Here is a 26,013-nt window from a genome sequence, read left to right as displayed (position 1 = left end):
ATTGCAATTTTTGCTATATCATTAGAAAATGTGAAATGTTCAGCTGTGTTTAGCTTTCCACTGTGAGTTATCCCAAAGAGTATACTACATTAGAAAAACCATAAAACATTAGATTGTGGCCTCTTTAAAGATTTAAGTGACCATCTATAGGCATTTCTGAACTTTTCTACATTTGATAAATACTGCACAATGCAACAATCTGTAATCAATTAGCATGAATAAAAATAATTATATCCTGAATACTAATTCTAGCTGTAATAATAATTCTAGCTTGACCCAAAGTGACACAACACCTACTGTTTGTATTCAAGTTGGTCTATATGAAAAACACCTAGGGTCTGCTTGCTCGATTCAAAGGTAAGAACACATAAAAGCACATATTAAGTACTACTTGTTTAAAGAAATACTTTTGAAAAACTCTGTTTCCTGTGATGGAAGCTTTCCCCCCCAAATACATGCATTTGGCACAAAGCCTTTGTTACCCTTTAGACTTTGTAGGGTTGTACGTAAAGGTTTATTACCAGCAGCACTTTTCTTTTCCAGTAGATGGCAGCAAAGATCTACCGTGCACTATTGTACAGGCTGGTCAACATGACTCTGCAGGTTAGGAGACCTCAGCAGGAAAGCTTTTTATTTTCCATTGAAATGCAATGTAATGCTGATGGGGCTTGTAAAACTGAGTCAAATATCACAATTGGTAAATAAACTCTTGGCTATTAAAGATCAGCAGTACTACATGTTTTTATTATGACTTCAAAAGTATGTTTACATAATGACAAGCTCTACACTGTTCTATCTAAAATGTACGTATGAAATGCATTTGGAAATAGAAATATTTTTAGGAATAAGAAGACATCACAAGTTACGCTTCCAAACGTAGAATAAGTCACCAATCACATATTGCCCAAATACTCATAGTGGTCTTCCCCAGAAAGTTGGATCTCAGAGGCCAAGACTTTCAAAATATGGATTTCCATCATCCATTAATCCAAGATAAAAAAAGATTTCGTATTAAATATCCATGAGATAAATAATAATTATTTGCAAACTAGATGTTTCTTTAGTAGGTGTACATTGAACATTCAGAAATGATCAAATATAATATAAATAATATACAAATATAATACCATTATACAAGATCAGAGTTTATGCAGCACTTTTGCTTCTGAAATGTATTTGGCAAAATCTACAGGTGTATTTACCTCACACACACCAGTCATGTGGTGCCATATGGTTCAAGCATCAAATATCCAAAACATGGAGTGTAGCTCTCAGAGCAGCATCAACCCCTCCTTACCTTCACTGCTCTGAACAAGACAACGCTGCTCCTTAGGTAATTCCGAAATAGAAAAATCCCTCCATATTGTCTTGCACTTATTTATTTCACAGGAGACCAGAGGCCTAGGGTGGTCCTGCTGAAGAGTATTGATAATTCCCGCACCACACTTGCTTGTTGTGTTGTATGCCCTGAGTGCCTCCACATACATATTTAATGATGTCTATTATACTAGTTTTCACTAATGAATAGAAGCAGCAGCTCTAGGTTTTCAGACGAATAAAAGGTAGATAACAGTTGGCATCTTGGCCAAAAAAGTGTACAATTAAGCACAATAATGCCTATAGGAACTTTACATTACAATCAAACTGAAAACTATATTTTCCATTCTGAAGGGTGAAACAGCTGTATGTTTCGAAGATGCACATGTTAGTTCACAGCTAGGCTTACTGTTAAATAGATAAAATATCTTTAACCTTTGAAGATCTATGGAAGCCCTTATACAGACTCATAATTTCTTTTCTGAATGATTTTTAAATAGCAGCCCAGCACACAGGGCTTTAATATCATCATAAACCTTATGACAATAAATACTGATGTATTAAGCAGTCAACTTTCAACATATTTTATTTTACATCCAACAACAGCCTCCAAGACTGCTAATGTTTTTCTTCTTTCTAGTTGTAAGTGCAATCTAATGCACATTAAGCTTGATTTTGAATTATCTATAAACACTTATTAAGTGTTACTGGGAACACATACATTCATGCATTTATCTAATTAGCCAATAGTGTTACAGAAATCCAATGCTTAAAACCTTGTATAAACAGAGACCAGCAGCTTCTGTTAATGTTCACATCGGACAGCAAAATAAGGGGAAAATGTGATCTCAGTGGAATGATTGTGGCACCAGACCGGATGTTTGAGTATTTATATAAGTGCTGATTTCCTGTGATTTTTTTTAAGTCGAGTTCAGAATTATGTAATAAAGAAAAACATCCAGTAAGCGACCGCTCTGCGGATGTAAACACTTATAGAGAGCAAAAAAACATAACTCAGATAACCACTCTACAATTATGATGAGCAGATCATGTCATAAGGGAAAATATGTTGACCACCTCAGCCATAAAGACAAAATTGAGGCTGCAGTGTGCACAGGCTCAACAAAGCTAGACAGCTGAAGACTGGAAAAAGTCTTGTCTGATTTAGGGACAGATTTGGGCTCAGACAGCATTAATCCATGGTGTGCATGGTAACAGTTCAGTATGGTGGTGGAATGTTGTGGAAAATGTTTCTTGGCACATTTAGGGCCTGGTAATACCAACCAGTCATCAGCTGAATGCCACAGCATATTTGATTATTGCTGCTGAACACTGGCTTATTGCATATTGTTGCTTCATGTCCACACACTTATTATGTAATGGCTACTTCCTGTACGATAATGCGCCACATCACAAACCGTAAACTGATTTGGTTTGGTGAACATGACAGTGAGTTCAGTGTTCTTCAGTGCCTTTACCAGTCTACAAATTAGAATAAACAAAAAGAAAGAATAAACAATTTGCAGTATAAAAGTGCACCTGAAAAATCAAGCCATGTCTACAGACAAAAAATCTTAATTAAAAAAAAAAAAAAAAAAAAAGTTTCCCACCTCTTGTGGATCCATACCATGAAAAATTAAAGCTGCCATGGGAGAAAAATAAGGCCCTATATAATATTTATATAGCACTCAGTGAGTATAAAGGACATGTCTGAAATATTCCTTTACTACAGTAAGCAACTTCCCCTGCAGTTACTCATAGAAAAGGGTCTGGTCTTATGAATAAAATTCTTTAAAGCAGACAATAGTCATAGTTTTAACAATAGTTAAAAACTGCTTATTAATATTTCATTTATCAGACGAGCTTTCTCTTCATTCATTTGAATCTAGTGACAAATGTCTGAACTTTTGAACTTATTCATTTTTATTATTGCTTTCAATCGTTTTTATATATATATATATATATATATATATATATATATATATATATATATATATATATATATATATATATATATATATATATATATATATATATTACAGGAATACTGGTTTATAAGCAGTATAAAATACTAACCTATTGCCAAATTCAGGTATCTTGTAAGCAAGCTTTCATTTATATATAATCAATCCCTATAATAATGTTGAAGATAAAATCATGATCATCTGCTGTGTTACTTTACATTTGCAATGTTTTAAGGTTTTTCTCAATAAAGGCTTTTTTTAATGTCATCGGGGTAAAGTAAATGCATGAAGCGGTTTTGAATGGGGTAAAAATGTAATCATTTGTAATTATACAATGACTCAATGATTGAAGATATGAGATTATTTTTTCACAATCTGAATGACATCCTCATGTTCCATAATGTGTGTCAGTCCGACTCGCTGCGGGCTGTACTTCGTGCTCGTTCCCTGCAGAAAGCAAAAATAGAAACGTCTTCATTATACTGGGCACCACAAGCATTGAGCAGCATTTTACTTCTGAAGCTCTGCAAACTTACCCAGACAAGCGCGTACTTGAACTGGCTGGCTAATGTTCTGTGGACTCTGTGGCACTGGAAGGAACAAGGGGTTTACATGATTTTACTTTCGATAAATTATTTAATAATTAAAACCACATTCTTTTAATTGAGATTGAACTCCTCGTACTGTGTTGAATGAGACGCATGTACTCTTCTCTTACTCTCCAGATTACTGGGATTGCAGACATTTATGCAGTTGTCTAATCAGCAGCACAGTGTATAAAATCAACCAGCGACGGTTCAAGAGCGTCAGTTAACGATCACATTAAACTGTGACCTTTTTGACTCTGACAGTGGCATAGCTGTTAAAGGTAAATGTTTTGGTTTGAATATTTCAGAAACAGCTAATCTCCTGGAATTTTTACAAAAAATAAAGCAATGGCTATAATTTACATAAGAATAATACACACAAAAAAAAGGCACTTCAGTTCTGCAAGTCAAACAACTTGCTAATGAGAGATACTCTGAACTGATAAAGAGGTGAGAAGAAAAGCATCTGAAAATACAACAAAACTTAAGGCAGAAGACTACACTGGGCTTCTGTACTTTATAGCCAGGAACAGGAATTCCAGAGTTTAGTGGACATGGACAATACCATAAAGTCACAACCAATGTTACTGTGATGTAATTTTCCTGATTCTGACAGCTGAAGCTCTTGACTTGTATCTGCATGAATTTATTAATTGCACTGGATGAATGTAAGCATGTACAAAGGAAGAAGTGTTCCTATTAAAGTAGGCAAATGGTGTGCGGTATATACACTTTTAATAACATACCACATGTTCTACTGATGCACCTCTTCTCATGATGATTGGGTCACCAAAATCTGGCCGTTCTAAATGAAAACAAAGAAAAAAAAAATCATTTGGTTGAGGTCAGACATCTACCATTATGCCATTTGTAACAACACTTTAATTGTGAATTATTAAAGTGTACACAGATCAGGCCATAGCATTATGCCATTATGACCGGTGAAGTGAATAACACTGATTAGCTCTTCTTCATGGCATCACTGCTACTTTAGTACTTTTGTGTATGGTGTATGGACGACTTCTATCTGAGAACATGTCTATTTTTCAAGAATTACCTCCTCTCTTTTTGGTGTAAAGACAAATCAGAGCCAGGTATTCCCACAGCTGCTCCATGAGGTAGTCTAGATTCAGTTTCATGCCACAGCTGATCACCACGCTGTTGGACTGACGTGCGAGGCGGTCTACTTCTTCTATTGAAATCTGGTCCACTTTGTTGTACACCTGTAAAAAAGATATTTTCAGAAAATAGCAGACTTTCCATTTTCAGTAATAATCTATATAGTGTATTGACACAATATTAAGGGTAACATTTGATTAAGAAAACCTAGTGAATATACTCACATATAAACAAGGCATGTACACTCTGTTGCCCACAATGACATCAATAAATTCATCTGATGTACAGTCCTCCCTGAACAAAACCTCAGCATTGAAGATTTCTTTAGAAATTCAGGTTAAGGAAATAAAGTTTTAATAAACATACTGTATGTGTCAAGATCATTCTAGGCTGGTAAAAGGATACTATACTCATGAAGAATGAGCTGCACAAGCTTCTCAGAGCAATGTGTGAGTGGAACAGTTGAATTGAAAGACAGACCACCACCTTTCTTGGGCTAAAAGATGAGAAATGAATTCTTCATATGATTGAAAATATGATTTTTCATTACACTGGTAAAACTCAACACCAGTGTTGTGCTCGTTACTAAAAAATAGTAACTAGTTATAGTTACTCGTTACTTCATTCAAAAAGTAACTCAGTTACTTTGTTGATTATTTTCACCAAAAAGTAATGCGTTACTGTTAAAAGTAACTTTTTAGTTACTTTTTTAAAGAACCTTCTTTAATGTTCCCATTAATGCCCTTTTAAGCGTTATGGTTTATACAAACACAAAACTGACTTAAACACAAAGTAATTTTTAAACACTATTTTATTAAAGTCAGACCAGCACAAACTGAATTATATATTCACAATCAAAAATAAAGTGGCTTCTGCTGTTGTGTTGAGCTCTTAAAAATGTTCCTTTCACAGCTGAAGTATGAAAACTATCAACAATGTAGAACAGAACACCGGGTTAGCTTCTAGCTTCGTCGAGGCGTGGAGTTTCTGGAGGAGCTTCGGCAGATTGGAGTTGCTGTTTATCGCAGTAGATACGGCCTTCAAACCAGGAAGACACAGCTTACATTTGACAGTTTTTGTCTTTATACTCAACTCAAGTGAAATAATGAGCATATTTCCACTTTGAGAAACTTGTCTTGCTCTCGCCTCGACTCGCCATTACTGCCGCACAGACCTGAATAAACGGAGACACGCCCACAGTGCGTCTTCTTTCTGTTTACAGTGGTTCATCCACCAATCCTACAATGCGTCTTCTTCCTGTTTACAGTGGTTCATCCACCAATCCTACAATGCGTCTTCTTCCTGTTTACAGTGGTTCATCCACCAATCCTACAATGCGTCTTCTTCCTGTTTACAGTGGTTCATCCACCAATCCTACAATGCGTCTTCTTCCTGTTTACAGTGGTTCATCCACCAATCCTACAATGCGTCGCTGCTGTAAGCAAGTTAGGCTGTAGCTGAAATTAATTCATTTAAAAAAGTAACGGGTAACGCACCATACGGTAACGGTAACAAAGTTACTTTATTTTTAAAAGTAACGCGTTACAGTATTCATTACTGTCAAAAGTAACGCGTTACCGGTACTGCCCAACACTGCTCAACACAATGTTTATGTGACAGGCAGAAAAAAGTCATACCTTAAAGTAAATGTTGGGTTTGGACCGGTTGAGTCGGATCCCAACAGATTCAAGTTCTTTTTCCAGAAGTTCCCTTTAGAAAAAAAGATCGATGAAATGGTGTGTAAAAAAATAAAAATAAAAAAACAATAAAAAAAACTTAAACAGAAATTATTGCTAATAAGAAACAGCACTTACCTTTGTACCTCACCTTTGGTTGCATCCAGCATCATGATAACCACATCTGCAGTTCTGGCTACAGCTATCACCTGTCTGCCTCTACCCTTTCCTTCAAAAACACCAGATATACATTAAAAGAAAGAAAGAGAGGTATAAACGGACAGAAAAGTACATATGCCTCTAAACTACATTTACCTTGAGCAGCTCCTTCAATAATTCCAGGCAAATCCAGCAGCTGAATGTTGGCACCTTTATACTGGTTAAAGAAGTCATAAAAGATTAGTTTTGAAAATGAAGTAAATGTTTTACATTTTGATAAAAAATCCAGTTGATGAACTGGAAGTCAAGAAATACAAATATATATATATATATATATATATATATATATATATATATATACACACACCTCAATAACACCTGGGATGCAGGTCAATGTAGTGAACTCGTATGAAGCTGCTTCGCTTTCCGTTGAGGTCATTAAGCTCAGAAAGGTAGACTGTTAAATAAAACGCAGCATGTAAAGGACTGCATATCACAACGATTTGAAGGTTTTAAGAAAAAAGATTTTCTTTCTGCAAATGATACCAATATTACCTTGCCAACTGATGGAAATCCAATTAAAGCAACTCTGGCATCACCTGATTTCATAACATCAAAGCCTTCACCTTTGGCACCGGCCGACTTTGAAGGCTCCAGAAGCTGGGCTCTGTACTTGGCGAGCTTGGCTTTTAGCAAACCAAGATGGTACTCGGTTGCTGCAAACATTGAAAACAGATCAGAAGCAGATGATGTGGATATTACAGGGTTTGCATGAATTGAACTGTATTTGACAGATTCAGAAAGCTTGGTTTTCAGACATCTTTTTTTTTATAGTTATATAATAATAAATATTCTGACAATCTTGACTTACCATATTTATAATTGACACTAATTCCCTCAGTATGAAACACCTACTCTAATCTGATTATTTAAGTCTCTGACTTCATTATTTGTTGCACAATTAAACCAGGACTGTTCTGGTCCTGTTTAATGAATTCACATTCATTTGGCTTTACAGTATAAACAAACACAGCAATCAACCACAAACAATACATGTTATAACTTGATCAGAAATAAATTGCCAGTCAAACCTGACAGAACAAGAAACCCCAAATATGAAGTTCAACAGTCAGCGTCAGTACTGAGAAATTCATCCACACATATGAAGCGCTGCCTCAGTTCAGACGCCCAATTCCCTCTGAACCTCAGTTTAACTATTCTTATTAAGTATCATATTATAGATCCAGCTGTTTACCTTCATGATCTCACAGACCATGATACACTATAAAACAGCTGTATGTCTGTAGTTGCTAAATCAAGCGGTGTACCTTTGTTTTTCTGAGTTCGAGTGATTTCTCGCTCGATCTCGGCTATCTTGTCCAGAATTCCCATCGTCCCACCAGCACGACTCCTTCACAAACAGACAGCCTGTGAAAATGACATCGACATAAAACCTGTTAGTAGTGAGTACAGTCGAACATCTGCTCTGTAGCTAGCTAACAAAGCTAGCAAGTTTTATTTAACAACTCATAAACCACCTAAAAAAAAACAAAGCAAACAAGCAACATGAAGATTAATAAACGTACAGAAATAGAAATATTTCGCCTGTATAATATACAAACACTCGCGCACAGTAAGTGTTGTAAATGTAACTGTTTAGAACAAATCGAAGTCTGCAGCATGACCGGGTGATGACGTCACGTGCACCCGAAAGACGGTGGTGCAGCGCACAACATCGCCCGGCTTGAAACGGCTTTGGGAGGCGGTAGTTCCAGTTTGACAGTTTCTTTTTTTTATTTATTTAAAGAATTGGTGTATATACACATGCGAAATAGAAGAATCACTCCGCTAAAATGTTTTGACCGGTTTTAGACGCCGTCTCTAATAAGACAACGAGGTGAGACAGTATTATCTCTTTATCTATAAGTAAAGGAAGTCATTCTCAATCCCACCATGCATATCTATGTATGTGCCAGAAACATGGCAGCGCCGTTAGCCTGGATGTAATCTGAAAATTGTTTAGCATGGAGGGTTTCCTATTCCCTGTAGCTGAGGAAAGTTCAGGAAAAGAGCAGGGAGCCACCGGAGGGAAGAAAGAGAAACCTTGCAGAGCATGCTCAGACTTTAAATCGTGGATGAAATCGCAGAAGAAACAGTCGACTTCCTTCACAGCACAGGTGAGCAAATATAACCTTCACCTGGCACACTGACCTGTGTGTAACAATCTACTGCAATACAGTAATAATATAAGACCCTGTAGTCATAAAAATACCAGTAAAATCAAAGATGTTAACACTTCTTATTCTCTGGTTATGTAAGTATTGTATTTGTATCAAGTGTTTTATGGATCATGTCTTTAACTGTTTGACACGTGAATCTAGAATCTGTAGACTGGCATATTGTTTAGATTATAACTTCTTGATAGGACATTTTTTCTTTGACTAGGAGACACTGGTAGCTGAAGAAAATGAAAAACCTGTGGAGTGTCCTTTAGACAGAGAGGAACTTGGGAGAACTTCTTGGTCTTTTCTGCACACTATGGCAGCGTATTACCCAGATACACCCTCCAAAACACAACAGCAAGAAATGACTCAGTTTATCAACCTGTTTTCTAAATTCTTTCCATGTGATGAATGTGCTGAGGACCTCAGATCCAGGTATTATTTCATTTTTTTTAATGTCTTATGTATTTCACAGATGAGCGGATAAGGGGAAAGTGACTTTACCCTCATCCGCTCACGAGACAAAGATTGAACTCATGATCTTCCAGTCAATAGTCTAAATCTTTAATTACCAATTCTGGTCCTGGAGTGTCACCGCACTGTATGACATGTTTTCTTGCATCCAAACTCACCTGCTCATCAGATAGTTACAAACACCAGGTCACCCCCTTTTAAAACCAAAAAAAAACCTCTAGGACCAGAACAAAAGATCACTGGATTAAATGACTGACCTTCTTAATAATAGGGGTTCCTCAAATAAATTAGCAAAGTCTTCGAAATAGATTGCAATGGTTAAAATGCAACGGTACTACATAGATCCTTCAAGTGTTCACTGTAATGAAGACCCCTTGTTTATTTTTCTATTATTATTAAGTAAAATTTATGTAAGCATATTTGGATATGTGTGAAATAGTAAATTCTTTATTAAATCTTTCTTAGCTCTCATACAGCTTTGGAATAAAAAAAATCGTTTGTATTAATTGTTTAATAACCACACAAATGTTATTTTATAATGTGTGTATAACTTTATGACTGATTATTTATACTAATAATGGATCTACATTAATTACATCCTATGACTATAATGCAAATCAGTGAATCCATAGTGAATAACAATTAATATTATGTTAATACAGCAATATTAAACCCAAAGTGGACATTCCATAATTCAGCCATACATGTTGCACTGTTTGCTTTTCCTGAGTATAATATTGTTTTTAAATCTCTTGTCAGACTGAAAACAAACCAGCCAGACACCAGCAACCGTCACAATCTATCACAGTGGCTTTGTCATCTCCATAATGGCATCAATGTCCGGTTAGGAAAGCCAGAGTTCGACTGCAGCAAAGTGGAGGAGAGGTGGAGAGATGGCTGGAAAGATGGCTCTTGTGATTGACAAGCTTGTCTCTAACTTTTGACCTTTCTGCCTTTTGTTGTAATAAATATGATTTAATGTGTGCAGTGTGTCATAAAGAAGCAAGTTATATGACATGATGAATAACATATAGCTCTTTTGCTGAATATAGGATTATATATATAGGATATTTTTATTGATGTACTCTGTATTTTTAATCATAGCCTGCTAATTTGTTGCTGTAGTCATTGAGGATTTTTAAAATGAGCATTTATGCTAATAAACCTAAACATTCTAAGACTATATATCCAATGTAACAATTTGCAGTAAAGGAAATGTGCAATGAATCACTTCAAATCAAATGTTATGAAGGCCAGCTGATCATGTAGACAGCGAATGACCAAGGGGCATATTAGATGTTTTCTCTGCCTGCTCTCTATCTATGTATCGACTATTTTATAATTAAACATAACTAGAGGACATTATGATTGGACTGCTGGATAGATGCATTGATTTAAAAGGCAATTATCTTTGTAGTGTTACAGATATCAAATACTGTATTCCTGCCAATCACAAAATTACAATTATTTAAATATAAAAATGTATATTGATCAGTATAATAAAATAAGATAACTGGAAGATAGCCTAAGTGTTTGAAAAAATAGCCAAAGGCCAAAAGTTTTCTACCAATTTGGGCAGCTCTGTGTATGTTCTGGCAGGTGATCAGTCGGAGATAAAAGCATTTACTTAGTTGTGCATATAGTTTTAATCTTAGTACGTTTGACTACCACTTTGTAAAATGGACAAGTGATTGTAACTTATAATTTAGCCGATTAAATTTAATCGTGTGCTGTAAATCAAATGTAAAGACATTATATGGCCAAAAGTTGTCCACCTGACCATTACCCCCAAACAGCTGCCAAGTTAGAAGCAAGTGATTGTAGAAAATGTCTATGTATGCTGTAGCATTACTATTTCCCTTCTCTGTAACAAGGGATCTATTTATGATCCAGCATAACAAAGCCCCTGTGCACAAAGCAATCTCAATGCAGATATGGTGTCCAAGGTTGTAGTGGAAGAACCTCCACCCCACCACTGGAATAAACTGGAACACTGGCTGCACCTCATGCATCCTCACCTATCATCTGTGCCTAGCCTCACTAAAGCTCTTGTGGATGAATGATCACAGCCAATCTAGCTAAAAACCTCTCCAGAAGAGTGGGGTTATATAACAGCAAAGGAGGAATACATCTCAAATTGGATGTTCAACAAGCAAATATTGGTGGAAAGAGCAGACTGCCTGTAGATGCTGCTGTTGAGAGTGTCGCAGCAGATCTGGGAGGTGTGTGTTTGTAGGGGAGTGCATAGTGAATCTGTGTGTGCGTGCGCGCTCGCGTGCAAGTGTGTATCCATCTCGACCCTCACAGCTTCCAACCTGAATCCTAGCAGAGGAGGGGAAAATGGACGGAGTGGGGTCTTTCGGCGCTGGAAGAGCTGGGGCTGAATTCGACCCCATCTCTTTTCTACAACAGCCGCAGACGATTCTTAGGATATTGGCATGGGTGAGTCTAATTCAGCATGTTCTGTGTCTATAACCAGCGTCTCATTAATAATGAGAAGCGAGCACAAATCAGACTAATTATAAATAGCATAGCGGTGTTCTGATTTATCATCGGGTTTAGATGTTTTCTGAACGCTATAATATTTAAAGCCAATTTGGGATGTGTTGTTTCTTGCGTGAAAACGTTGACGTATTGATAGGGATTTTTGTGTTGGTGATTTCTGCTCTGTCAGCCCAATATCTCACTGAAACCACGGGATACTACAACACAATAATGTTCATTTGGTATGATTTCCGTTGTAAAAACGATATGAAAGAAATATTGTATAATCATTGGGCCTTTGATTTAAACGAGGATTTTATAAGTGCGGCTGTGACGGAAAAGGCCATGAGCGGCTGATTCACCTGTCTCTCCCAGAGAGCCACAATTTCCGCCTGGATCAATTAGCCTAATATAAAGCTGTTGATCAGTCTTAGGAAAGTGGCTGGGAAAACATCTATATTATATATTATAACAAGACCTACATTATAATTTCAGTATATAATATACTATACTATATATGTATATATATATATATATATATATATATATATATATATATATATATATATATACATACACACACACACACACACACACACACACATATATATATATATATATACATGCATACTGTACTGGTTGCCTATATGGTATGTATAGGCATAATGATTCAGGTACATTTGTGTATATATATATATATATATATATAGATAGATAGATAGATAGATAGATAGATAGATAGATAGATAGATAGATAGATAGATAGATAGATAGGTCTGCTGTACTTAGTACTCTGGAGTGTAATATATCTCTACATAGTATACTACAATTGTATAAAGGTATACACTATACTGGAAGTGTATACTGGCATATGTGGTATACTGAGATGTAATATACTTGTACATGGTATACTAGAAGATAATAAAGGTATATCATATATATTAAGTGTGTGCAAATGTAGTGTTCTTAGTATACAGGAAAAGTATATACATATACAGTATAGTATAGTATAGTATAGTATAGTATAGTATAGTATAGTATAGTATAGTATAGTATAGTATAGTAAAATATTATATTGATCAGTATAATAAAATAAGATAACTGGAAGATAGCCCAAGTGTTCGGAAAATAGCCTGAAGGCCAGAAGTGTATACTGGCATATGTGGTATACTGAGATGTAATATACTATACTATATAGATATAGTATAGTATAGTGGTACCTGTTTGTATACATGTACTTAAGGAAATGATTGTGTTTTTGTCATTCTATATAACACACACACACACACACACACACACACACACACACAACACACTATAATATACTACACTATACACACAAACATTAGTATATTATTATAACACTATAGCTTTGATTTTTTTGCTGTTGTATTTTTTTTTTGCTTAGATTTTTTGTTTTGGTTGTATGTTTGTTGTTTGGTTTTGCTGTTTTGGATATTTAAATCTTATAAGACTGACAAATTTCTGATATTAAACACCTAATTTTAGTCTAAATATAGAACATTTAGCTCTGTTCTGCTTTAATTGTATTCTAATTATAAAAAAAAAAAATACTGATTGAATAAAGAACCATGTCAGGCTTTACCTGCTAATAATTACTTAAACTGACTATCAGATTTTATTATTTTTTTGCTTCTCTTCTCCACTCTAGATTTTTGCAATGGTGGTATTTGGCTCCATAATAAACGAAGGGTATGTTAACATCGGAAGTGAGACTCTCCATTGTGTTTTCAACAAGAACAATGATGCGTGCAATTATGGTGTCACCATTGGGCTCATAGCCTTTTTGGCTAGCATCTTCTTCTTTGTTCTTGAAATGAAGTTCCAACAAATCAGCAGTGTTAAAGACAGAAAGAAGGCCGTCTTGATGGAGATTGGATTTTCAGGTAAAGCTTGTAAACTGATATATGTATGAGGGGGAATCGTCTGTGATAAAAAGAAAAGGTCTGTGAGCAACAATTTTTTTTGTTTTATTATGTTTGGAGGTCTATTTAACATATGATCCGGTTTTGTTTTTAGGTTTATGGACATTCTTGTGGTTCGTTGGATTCTGTTTCTTGACAAACCAATGGCAGCGTACCACACCTGACATGCTGCCACTGAACCAGGGAGCTGATGCAGCCAGAGCTGCCATAGCATTCTCCTTCTTTTCCATCTTCACCTGGGTAAGTGCTGCATAGACTATGTAGCCAATTTACTAAAATTCTTCTCAAATACTTTTATCATTTAGAAAATGCTAGACTTGCTTATTAATGGTCTGACAGAGCAGGCTGACAACAAACCCATTTCTGTCTAAGAATAACATCATGACCTAGCTAAAGTACAGCAGATTGCTCTAGATATTGCTTTCAGTCTGTCAGGGGCCCACACAGCAACCGTACCTTTTTCTGCTTCACAGTGAATGAAAATCGTAAACAGGAGTTTAGCATCTTATAAGGTTAGGATTACCACTGACGGGTATATTTTAATTGTGGATTTTTTCTTTTCTTTATTTAAAAGCTATGTCAAAATGATTATAGACATGTTATTGTTGTGGTTCTCTTAAGCTATTCTTACAGTTTTTCTTATCTATTGCATTATGTAATCCATCTTTACTCCAGACAAAAACTAAAATCGGGGGTTAATAGAGATTTAAATTTAGTTAAAATCTGGATTTGTTCCCCACAAAATATTCAATATGTTGTTAGATGCACCAACATTTGAATCTGAAATTTCATATAGCAAAAAAAAAACAAAAAAAGGACAGACTTGTGAATGTGATTTTAAATAAAGTTACCTGCTTGGACTTCTAGAAAATCACATTTTCAGTTAACCAGATACTTTCTGTGCAGTGAAAAAATTAGTAAACAACAAAAAAGAATGTTATATGACCACAGTCTGTGATGTCACAAAAACTGTTCAATGGCCTGAACCTGCCATGGGATCGTGTAGAGACAATTCAGTTCTGAAAACAGGACCTGCAAGCAACCTTTTTAATTAAAATAATTTTCACTGATAATGGTGATAATTAATGTCAGATGCAAAAATGCCACTTAGGTCTATCATTGGTAAATGCATACTAGTTTACTACAAGGTAAGCAGACACGTATTTACATGCAAGTGTTTCCTACAGTAAAAAAATACACTAAAGATGTGCTGTATCAGCAAGCAAAATTAGCAAGTGCAAGGTGACAATTGAAATCACTGTTCTGAGATAGGAATAAATCCCCAGTAATGGTTAAGAAATGTTACCACTTTTTCTTAGCCGGTTTGAAGTTCACACATACATACATGCCTGTCTCTCTGAACAAGTGCAGCTTTGCATTTCAGGCTGGTTTGACTGCAAGGGCGGTGCAGAAGTATCGTCTGGGGACAGACATGTCCCTCTTCACCACCGAACATCTGGATGGCAACCAACCTATCCAGCCATTGCCCATTGTGCCTGGCACAGAGACCACCGATGCATACCAGAGTCCACCTTTCACTGAGAAACCGGACTCCAATGCCCCGACTTACCAGGTGCCAATTTACTAGCGCATGCAACGTATATGATCCGTCAAAGGTAGTATGAATGCAGGAAGAGGCCCTGGGCTTTCTTTAAGCTGGCGTGGTGTGACAGTGTTCATAGGTAGTGCTGTGCTGTGACCTTCTGTACAAGAGTTTGTCGATTGTGACTTTTTAATTTTATTTTAATTTGGGTCTGTACGGATAGTTATACACTAACTTATTAGGTTGAATTGGAGGGGAAATGAAAATAAGACATCTCTTTTCTATATGAAAGGATCTATTGTGGTTCTTCTGGGTCACCAAAACAAGGAAAAGTCAGCTCTGTTTTAAGGAAATAATGGGGAAGTACTTAAAAAGCAGTGCAAGATTAAAATGTTGGTGCTGTTTCACCTTAGAGGAAGAAAAATATGCATGTGCAACATATTCAAAGTGTTTAAATCATCATGGATTAAAGAGAATGACTTTACATAAACATTACATTGAGTGTTCATGTGGAGATTTGAAGTGCAATATTTAAAATATATTCAAAGTATGAAAGTAGATTATATTTAAAATTGTTTACCAGATACAACCTGCCAAATTGTAGGCTAGAGTGCAGTCTTGCTCAAATGAAAACGCCATGTAGGTTTTCCGCATTGAAGGTTACCTCAAGTAATGTATCAATTCAGCGTTTCATTTTGAGAAGGCAGTGGAAGTGTTTGTGTCTGAACCAAGAATGCAAAGTTCAGTGTCTGTTTATGTGTACAACAAAACAGTATGACAATGAAAATAGGGGATTTAAAATCACAACGCTGAATCAAAATTATGAAGTGAATGACTCACATTTGTGACAAACTGAGCTGAGGAAAAAAATAATTCAATAAAAATACAATCAAGAAAGTCTCAGTTCACAATGATGAAAACAATGTTAATAAAAGCAGAGTTAAAATGAAATCCTCTTGAATTTCAGGAAAAGATCTTACTCTGAAACAAATAAACACTAACTGGACAGTAGAGTTTGTTTTTTAAGTTCAAATGCTGTTAATGTTTGGTGAGTACTTTATCTGACATGTAGTAGGAAATCACTAACGTTTCTGTGTTCTCAGATAGAAAAGCCTACCAATACTAATTCAATACATGATGTAATTGAAGTATGGCTGTAAAAGTGATGAGTTTTTGTGTTTCCTATACAAACACACAAAAAAAACTGATCAGGTACCGTTCATTGTGGAACTGCTAGAAAAAAAAAAACATTTGTACCAGAGGGGGGAAAAAAAAAGTCTACTCATAGAACAAATGAATGTTTGCTTGTCTTTATTTATTTTTATTAACCCTCTCAAGTGCAACGTATGCACAAGGATTACAAACACGGCCCCAGAACGGATGTTTTACTGTAACCTCTGGCATTGTATCTCATGTTGTATGTTAATGCTGTACACAAAAGATTTACTGTTGTCAATTCAAATGTGTTTGGACTGCAGTCATCATTCAAATAAAAAGATATGGGTTTTTTTTTTTCCATGAAAAATCTGATCTGTGCAACTAGCATGACTTCTGCAAGCAGGTCCATATAAAAACCATGTTATAGAATAATGATAATAAACTAACTGTATTTGACCATTTGATTTGATCCTTTAAAGTCACCATTAACCAGTCTGAACCTTCTGAACATTTTTCCATTGTTATGTAAACAGAACTATTTCACAATGTAAAATTTACATTCAGTATCAAAATAGAATTGAAAAGGAACACATTTTTATCCCAACCTCTCAATGAATTTGCAGAAATGAACAGAATGTGTACAAAAGCAGTGCAGATGCTGGGCACAGTTAAAAAAAAAAAAAAAAAACCCTTCCAGTAAAAAATTTATGTGCATTTATTTTTTTACTCCAGAGGACAGCTGTTATGCATCAACTGCATTATTGCATGTAGGCTAATGCAAAGAGACTGATGTTTTATTATTACACAAGAGGCGATCATGAAAAATGTAAAGTTTCTGTACCCGGGTGACTAATTTTAAAAGCTCTGAAAATAATAATCCCTTTAAATAATAATGTCAAATAAATAATGAATGCCTGAAGTACGCATGAAAACAAGTACTGAGGTGCGACTGACTGTGGAGCATGACAGAAAATTAAATGCTGCAAGTGCTTTGTTCCTTTGATTGATGACAACCATCAACAGACCTCAAGAAAGCCCTTTGTCAGAGACTGCTCATTTGTTAGGCACTTGCTCAACTTTTTACTTATTCCTCCATTCAAATATATGTATATATAACCTCTCTATTGTTGGTTGATTTGAGAAACAGGTGAGTGATTATTCTATAATGAAAATGGCAATAAATAAATGTTGTGGGCAGGTAAAGTCCAGTCTAGAATTAGAAAATGACCATGCTACGGCATGTGTACAAACCCGATGAAAAGGTTACCCTTAAATCCGAAGGTGTGGGATTTAGAAACAGCAGTTACAATAATACATTCTCCAAAAGCAAATATCTCTCACTGCAAACATTAATCTCACCTGTTAAGTCGTATTCATTATTTTTTTTGCCCAGACAAAGAAAAAGTATATTATTTCAATCACCGTGCTCAGGGGTGTCCAACTCCATTCCTGGAATGCCTTAACTAAACCTGGTAATTATCAAGTGCAACAGCGTGATAGAACCAGGCTAGACTCCAAAACTGGAGTTGGGCACCCATGTTCCAGACACACTACATCTGCACTGTGTTTCACATGAGCAATCCTCATCTCAAACATCTTTCCATTGGTCAGAGTAGTGCTCCTGTTCTTGGCAGTTAACTGATAATCTTGCTTATAGCCTGCAGGGAGGGGAAGTCATCTTCTCCAATATGCAGAGTTTTATGATCACTGAAGTCTTTTGGGGCCAATACCTGCTTGCAGGTAGGACACACTTGGCAGTCCAAGTCTAGTGTGTTGGTAGAGGTACACGATTGCCAGGCTTTCTTTTTGTTCTTCTTGCCTTTGGAGCCTGGCTGTTTCTCCATGGCTTTAAAGTCTGCATGGGCAGTGAGAAGCTCATGTTGTTTTTGTGTGTCTGGAAGTAAAACCAGCAACTCATTGAAGACCCTGCTGAAGTTTTCCCCCAGCAGCTCGTGGCAGCTTTTGTGGTACTGGGCAGCAGAAATTAAACCCTAGTAAACACAGAACATATTAGTAATTAACATGAAAATACAATTGAGTAAAAATCTAAATTAAAATCATCAGCATTAGTATCAAGAAATTACTTCCATAGATTTGTTTTTTAAGCAAGAAAAAGGATTGTATTTTGAAGGTGAGCACAAAATCATGATTAAATTATCAGCATTATTTAAACATGGATGTGGCATATCCTGGAAGGACTGCTAACCCAGCACATGACATTGTCTCTCTTATGTCTTTGGACTAGGAAAGGAAACCAGAGTAGCTGGTGAAAACCAAGCCCCAATGCAAAATCCTAGACTATACAAGAATCTAACATAACTTAGCCACCATTCCTCCTCCACCCCCCCCCCCCCATTGGGGAAGAAAAAAAAACATTTTGTATACAAAGCACATCACCACTCATTACCTGTCTGAACTGGCCGGAGTAGTTTTTGAATTCATTGAACTTTGATTCATCGTTCTGAAGGAGGTTCTGTATTGACTGAATAAGGTCCATGTTTCTTTGTTTGAAGTTTTCAGGCATGTGGTAAGTTCCAAGTGAGGATGTTGGTCTACAATTTTAGAAAACAAAAGGAGTTTAAAAAATAAGCTTGGAGAAATAACTTTTGCAAATAAATGAATAGAAAACAATAATTTCATGATTGCTGACCTGTTAAACACCGGTACTGCACGTTCTGCTAAATTACTATTGAGCGGTACACCGGTGAATCCTGGAGGAGGTTTGCTGATCGTGGGCACAAGACCAGGTGGAGGAGGAGGCAGTACTGTCTGAACGTTCTTCATTGAAAATGAGCTCTTAAAACCTGAAATGCAAACACAATCCAATAAAGGGAGAGCTTCAGACAATACAGGAGACTTTGCTTCTATAGTGAAACTTCTATAGATTCAATACAAAGAGGCATACCAGGTGGAGGTTTCTTAGCAATAAGAGCAGGGAAATCCTCTTCTTCAGGCACAGGTGTTTCTAAGATGGGCTGTTTTTTAGGGGCAGGGGGCTCTTCTTGAGTAATATTGTCCTTATTTTCCTTAGGTTTTTCTTTATATCCATTTATAAACATGTTTGATTTGGGGGCCACAGTGCCTTTAGGGACACAACCATCAGGTGGCTTGGTTTCAGGTACATTTTCTTTGTGAGCTGCCGTGGTAACCAATTCAGTGTTATTTGCCGAATTCCCAGAAGGAGTAGCTGAAGGCGGTCTCTTCTTCTTGCCATTTTTGTTACTGGGCTGTGATGAGCCGGTCTTCACCGTAAGCAGAGTAGAGATGTCCAACATGGTGGGGATGGCACGAATTTCCTGAACCTTTTTGCCATTTTCATGGTCCTCATCATCTGACGAAACTGGGGATTTGACCTTAGATGTAGCTTTGGCACACTGTGAAGAGATCAGCTTTTTCTTGCGGTGAAATGCTTGAACCTGAGGAATAGTGGAGGAGGGTGGTGGATCACTAGCCGAAAACACAGGTGCACTGTGCAACACTGTCTTCGTTGGTAGAACCACAGGAGGCTTATTGAGCATGCCAGATTTACTTCCTACTTGGGACCAAGCTGATGATGTATTCTCTTGAGGCTTATGGGGTCTGATCTTGGAGACAAGTGCTGGGAAGTCCTCTTCTTGAAAAGAAGAAGGTTTTCTAGCTTGAGCTACATATGCTGGAGTCATTGGGCCTGAAACCATTGTACCGGAATGTACCAGGCTTGGAAAATCATCCTCTTTCAGTGAGACAGGAGCAGGTTTCACCATGCTGAAACAAAAACGCTAATCAGTGTGTGGTTTCAAAAGGAACTGAAATGTGCACAATGCAATTTCCAAAACAGATTTATTTTTATATCAATTAATATGTATTACACAGCTGTGACAAATGTTCTGAATAAAAATATACCTTTGAATAGGTGGTGGCAGTGTTGGTACACCAGCACCTAATACTGGAAAGTCTTCACCCTTCAGCGGGACACTATTCTTCACTGATCGGCCTGAAACATAAATATTTAGGAATGTCAATATAAAGTTGTCTCTGGATACAAAAGCTTAAGGACCTTGTATGAGAAATTAAATTGGAATAGTGCACACCTGCCAATCCCAATGAAGAATACTGAGTAAATCACCAGAGGGCATGGATCGAGGCTACAAATCAATCCATTTAAAATTGTATCCAATTTGAATTTGGAAAACCCATATAAATGTAACCCATTCAACTCAAAAACTCAGGGCTTTTCCTTGAAATTACTGCTTCAAGTAAATAAAATAAAAAAAATCTTATGACAAATGACAAGCCAAAGTTTTTTTTTCGTTTTTAAGCATGTGCACAATAGAGATGTAAAGGTTTTAATTTGTGTGAATGAGCAAATTTTGAGTTAGATAGTTTTAAGACCTATCCAGACAATACATTCTACAAGTACTTCGTAGAGACTGTAGAATGCCTTCAAAACTTGGTAAAAAAGATTTGTCAAAAGATTTAGAATGTGAGAATAAATCTGGGTGAAGTAGGCAGGGCTTTCATGGTGTCAATAAATATCAGAAAGACCCACACAATCAACAAGGCTATACATGTAAATGGAACCATTTTTGAGTAATACCTCATAAGCACATGTTAATTACATTTATAACATATGTTAAACATACAGGTAGTCGTCGACTTACGACCTATGCGACCTACGACCATTTAACTTTACGACCACAATCTCTAGCTGCGCCGTACGACAGTGCGTACCAGCTTCCGGCATCATTTCACAGTACTGTACATATAGCCTACTCTACTTACGACCAAATCGTGTTACGACCGATTTGTCGGTCCCAATCGTGGTCGCAAGTCGACGACTACCTGTATGGTGCTTCTAAATGTGCACACGGTGGTAGGTAAGATTGTTTCACCTTAATTTCAGCATTATTTTAACATTAACTGGTTATTCACTACTAAAATGTGGAGCACAGATTTTTCACTTAAACATCTATAACTGGTACATTGTGTCTTTTAGGGAAAAAAACAAGCATTTAGTGCACACACCAATCAAAACAGAATAATGAGAGAATTAAAAGTCTAGATAGCCTCGCAAAGGGTCATGACAACTATACTGAGTGGGGATGTAATAAGTTTGACTAATCAGGACAGTGAAAGTCACATCAAAGATTTAACAATAGAATCTAAACCCACTTTACCTTGCATCTCACTAGGAGGTTTTAGTGGACCTCGACTGCTTCTTAACTCCTCTCCATCAATTATTTCCTCTTTGCGAGATTTTTGGCCTCCTCGCTCATGGATCTGTCCTCTTTCTGCCTGTCGGCGAGCAGCCTGAGAGGCCTGGATCGCAGCAGCCAGGTCCTTGTCCTCTTCCTCTCTGTACACAACCACATTCATTACTGGTCAAGCACTGTCAGAAAATAAGTATCTGGAGATTGAGGCCTTAAGTTAAAGTTTGAATCCATCCTCAAGGCTTCATATGCAGCAGGTCACTCATTTATAAAATAAAATTATACAATCAGATTTTGTCTAATAAAAGGTGAGCAGAATTTAAGAACTGAAAATCAGAATGTTCTTTTGTTTACAGAAATTTAAATTAATGTGCGCATAAATATCTTTGATAGCAAGTTTCATTTTTCCCTGATTGAAAATTAACATTTTCAACCATTTAAAAACAGGGTTTCAGTGACTTCAGAGTTCAAATCCACAGAACTCCACTGTGTGTAAATACATGTGAATTAAACTGTATAATGTTTCTTTATAATCTGTCTGAGAAATAAAAGAAACTTGCAAAAATGGCATCATGCATGTTAAATTGCTTTTTTTTTTTATATAAGAAAAAAAAAAACCTTGTGTTTTACACATGTACCCTCTATTGATTTTAAGCAAAATAATCTCCCACTGTTCAGAAGTGTACTTAGAATTAATTTTCCAAACTTCAGACCCCATAATAAATGTCTACCAAGTCTTGTAGTCTGCTGTGAGTCATTAATTTAGATCCAATATAAAATAATAATAATGTGGACCTGATGATATAAAAGTCCAGGCATTATTAAAGCAATTGTAATGAGACTGGCTTACCTATTGTACCTCCAGCTTCTAACATTCTGGTGTAACCCCTGAGGTCTTCCTCTTCCTGGGCGCCCTTGTCTGTTAAAGCGATCGACTTCTTCATAATCGTCAGCACCTACTAGACCTGAATAAGTCATACAGAGAGCGCTGGGTAAAAGTCTGACAGCAGGTTAGGACACCACCATAAGACTATATAGACTAAGAACGTACCGGTCAAATTACCGTCATTTCTTCTCTGCTGGCGTGAGGCGTAGTTGAACTGTATGTCGATCTGCCGATTTTGCCGTGCCTCGGCTCGGTTCTTACTATGGGCAGCGGCTTTGTGGGCTTTGAAGTCTATCTCTGTCCGAAAGGCATGTGTGAACTGCTCTGTACTGCAGCGACCTTCCTCGCACAGAAAATGGCTTTCACCAAAGTGGTACCTTAGATAGCAGTAGTCGCTGGAACAGACATGAGTCAATTAATTTATTAATGAGTATACAAATATTTTACATAAAAACTCCTGCGTGCTTTATTACATGCGCAACCGCCGACAATCAGACAGAGGGAAGTACCTATAGTATTCTTGTGCCCCATCAGCATCACAGAAATGGCAGAAGTAGTGGTCTCGCCTTAAGTGCTTAAGCAGTTCATCGTTATCCAGATATCGGTCATCGCAAAATTTACAAAGCGGATGGCCACGATGAGACGTGTCGTCTGGGTCCCCTTGCGTCCGATGTCGAGCCAGTTCTTTGCGGTTGTACCACTTTCTCTCGTAGGAAAATATCTGTTAATTACAAACCTTGTTACCATAAAGACGCAAAACAAGCAGGTCAGAACAGACTACTTGAGTTACAATACTACACGAGGTACCTTCAAGTGCTTAGCACATAATTTGCAGCAAAAGAGCTCGTGCTGTTTTCGCATATGTTGCTCCAACTCCTCAAACTTAGAAAAGACTTTGGGCTCGGGACATTGCGGACATTCCGGCTGCAGAATCTTCCTGAATGCGGTGATAGAGGGTTACATGATTTAAAAGAAGAAAAATACCCAAAACATAAAAAACGTGGAAGATGAGAATGTAAACTGCAAGTACCTGAACTGTGCAAATATTCTTTCATCAGCGAAGTAGATGCCGTGCTTCTTCTCAGCCTGGTAGTCATGATGAGTGAGAGCAGCAAAAGGTTGAAGTTTTCGAACAAATATAACCTGAGAAAATATCGAAATTGTGGAGATTAGAGAGAACCGACACTGCCACAGCAGACAGAGCTGTGTTATATAATTAGTTCAGCTATACATCGTGAATCTCGTGAAGTGTGTGAGATAAGAAATCTGTTGACTCAGCGCTGTCAGAAGGACACGTTGGACCAAACTGACACTGATTAAGACTTGTTATATCTGGAGAAACTATTAGCTAGACTAGAATATGAAATGACTGGAAAAATATAAGGATAGCAAACTGCTTTTTATCATGGCATTTTGCTTGCTAGCTAGCAACTTAACTTTAGACCTAAACAGAAAGCGTTTGAGAAACTAAAACGTTCGTTGAGAAAAGTCAGCTACCTCAACTAGCCTGTATGAGATAGCAAACTTTACTTGCTTCCTGAGTTAATGCACTTTCTTAGCTGAATGTACACAGCCGGCTAGTTCTATATAAATCCATGCTAGTAGGCCCTGGAAGTTAGCTGACTAGCGCGGCGCGGTACGACGCGGTCCGGTTCATCTCGCTAAGCGTTTAGAGGAGGTGGTCAGGGCCGCTACCTTGTCCAGCTCCACTCGGCAGACGGCGCAGTATTTCTGCTCACATAGCACACGCATCTTGGTGGAACACCGGTAGCACACCGGGTGGTCACATTTCCCAACGGCGAAGAGCTCAAAATCCTGGCAGCAGAGCACACAAACATTCTCGGCTTCCTTCTTCATCGCTGATTCCATTCTCTGAAAAGAAACGATATTTCAGTTCCGGTCTTAGATCAGACAGAACCGCACCTAACGACCTACTGTTGTACGGTGACGCCGCCGAACGCGTGGATGTAATCGCTCAGCCGCAGTGCATCACGGTTAAAGCGTGTGCATCACGTGAGGCTCGTGCCTGCGCGTGTATTACGGTATACACTTAGCAACAAGTGTGTGCGTGCTTGGAGATCTGCACATGCAGTAATGTTGGAGAAAAAGAATATTATACATATAAAATATTATTACGGGATAATTTAGCGCGAGCGACTGATGCTAGATATTGCAATACGTCAACGCGGCCGCCATGTTGTAAAGTGTGATGTTCAAAACAAGGCAAAGGAGATGTGGTGGTGCACTGTGAAGTAAAGCTTACAGCGACATGAGAAGTGTGTGTTGGATGAGACATGCAGATATCGAAATATTCGAGAAACTCTTATATAATTAGCACAAGCGACTGCTCCATCATATTGCGGTACTGCGTGTTATTGTGCATAACGAAAGGGGTGAAATTGTGATCATGTGTAGGAGATGCGGGTCTCCGGTCCGGACGGGACAAGATGTATATCTTGTGAGTTGTCTTAAAGGAAAAGAGGCAGGAAATCCAGGAAATAAAATAAAGTGAGCTTTCCCAGTGCATCTTTGTAATTTCATGATTATTATTTAAACATTGGAATCTAGTCATGAAGACATGTTACACCTCAATACCAAAGCCAGGTCAATAGATTTCCATTTGTGAATGTGAATTTACAAACTAGCTAAAAAAAACAAACAAACAAAAACCCTACCCCAAACTACCTGATCTCAATTTGGACTTTGAATGTGCAGTACCCTTCTGACTGTGGTTTAATAAATCAGGAAGGAAATGGTGACCCAATACACAGCTCTTTATGACATCATAGCGTTGTGTAATCATTTCTTAGTTCATTTAGTTAAGAAGACTGTGGCAGGTATCCACAGATAAAATAAGGACATGCCTTGGTCACACACACACACACACACACACACACACACACACACACACACACACACACACACACACACACACACACACACACACACACACACACACACACACACACACACACACACACACACACACACACACACACACACAGAGAGAGAGAGAGAGAGAGAGAGACCTAGGACCGGTCAGAGTAACACCTGGAAGAAAGATAATTGATTTTTGTTGAAGATGAGGTCTGATAACTTCCTGCTCCTTGTTCTGCTTTATGACCTAACTCTCCTCCAAATGTAGACCTGAAGAATTCACAATCCAACAGTTGGAGTTTTGAAACTCCAAACAAAACTACCATTAAGAAAGTAATATGGACCAATACAAATAAACAGACTACTTGTAACTTACAGGTCTAGTGTTGGTATTTAATCTCTTTATAAGCCA

General features: G+C 37.2%; 4 protein-coding genes across 6 annotated transcripts; 2 read left to right on the top strand and 2 right to left on the bottom strand.

Moving 5' to 3' along the window:
* Window positions 1-3,575: 3,575 nt before the first annotated feature.
* On the bottom strand, window positions 3,576-8,579 carry drg2 (developmentally regulated GTP binding protein 2). 2 transcript variants are annotated; one of them, XM_083523280.1, is made up of 13 exons: window positions 8,455-8,579; window positions 8,151-8,250; window positions 7,378-7,538; window positions 7,190-7,279; window positions 6,979-7,039; window positions 6,802-6,892; window positions 6,625-6,697; window positions 5,393-5,483; window positions 5,212-5,309; window positions 4,926-5,091; window positions 4,615-4,673; window positions 3,818-3,871; window positions 3,576-3,728 (listed from the first exon to the last, which is right to left on the bottom strand). In XM_083523280.1, exons 2-13 carry the CDS (start codon window positions 8,212-8,214, stop codon window positions 3,642-3,644), a joined length of 1,095 nt encoding a protein of 364 aa, XP_083379406.1. In that variant the 5' UTR covers window positions 8,215-8,250; window positions 8,455-8,579; the 3' UTR covers window positions 3,576-3,641. The 2 variants fall into 2 exon arrangements, with proteins under 2 accessions (XP_083379406.1, XP_083379405.1); XM_083523279.1 differs by having other exon boundaries at window positions 8,409-8,556.
* On the top strand, window positions 8,563-10,705 carry gfer (growth factor, augmenter of liver regeneration (ERV1 homolog, S. cerevisiae)). The gene is made up of 3 exons (XM_083523282.1): window positions 8,563-8,999; window positions 9,268-9,479; window positions 10,278-10,705. The coding sequence occupies exons 1-3, from the start codon at window positions 8,847-8,849 to the stop codon at window positions 10,438-10,440; spliced, it is 528 nt and encodes a 175-aa protein (XP_083379408.1). The 5' UTR covers window positions 8,563-8,846; the 3' UTR covers window positions 10,441-10,705.
* Window positions 10,700-17,016, top strand: syngr3a (synaptogyrin 3a). The gene is made up of 4 exons (XM_083523281.1): window positions 10,700-11,960; window positions 13,675-13,909; window positions 14,043-14,188; window positions 15,333-17,016. Exons 1-4 carry the CDS (start codon window positions 11,859-11,861, stop codon window positions 15,534-15,536), a joined length of 687 nt encoding a protein of 228 aa, XP_083379407.1. The 5' UTR covers window positions 10,700-11,858; the 3' UTR covers window positions 15,537-17,016.
* Window positions 16,786-24,993, bottom strand: znf598 (zinc finger protein 598). 2 transcript variants are annotated; one of them, XM_083523277.1, is made up of 12 exons: window positions 24,420-24,993; window positions 23,755-23,867; window positions 23,532-23,661; window positions 23,234-23,445; window positions 22,890-23,119; window positions 22,689-22,803; window positions 21,806-21,984; window positions 20,532-20,622; window positions 19,555-20,393; window positions 19,300-19,453; window positions 19,057-19,201; window positions 16,786-18,640 (listed from the first exon to the last, which is right to left on the bottom strand). In XM_083523277.1, the coding sequence occupies exons 1-12, from the start codon at window positions 24,591-24,593 to the stop codon at window positions 18,284-18,286; spliced, it is 2,739 nt and encodes a 912-aa protein (XP_083379403.1). In that variant the 5' UTR covers window positions 24,594-24,993; the 3' UTR covers window positions 16,786-18,283. The 2 variants fall into 2 exon arrangements, with proteins under 2 accessions (XP_083379403.1, XP_083379404.1); XM_083523278.1 differs by having other exon boundaries at window positions 22,902-23,119.
* Between the last annotated feature and the right edge of the window lie 1,020 nt (window positions 24,994-26,013).

Source organism: Silurus aristotelis (assembly GCF_946808225.1).
Source record: "Silurus aristotelis genome assembly, chromosome: 21".
Lineage (NCBI taxonomy): Eukaryota > Metazoa > Chordata > Actinopteri > Siluriformes > Siluridae > Silurus > Silurus aristotelis.
This window is presented reverse-complemented; position numbering and strand designations above follow the sequence as displayed.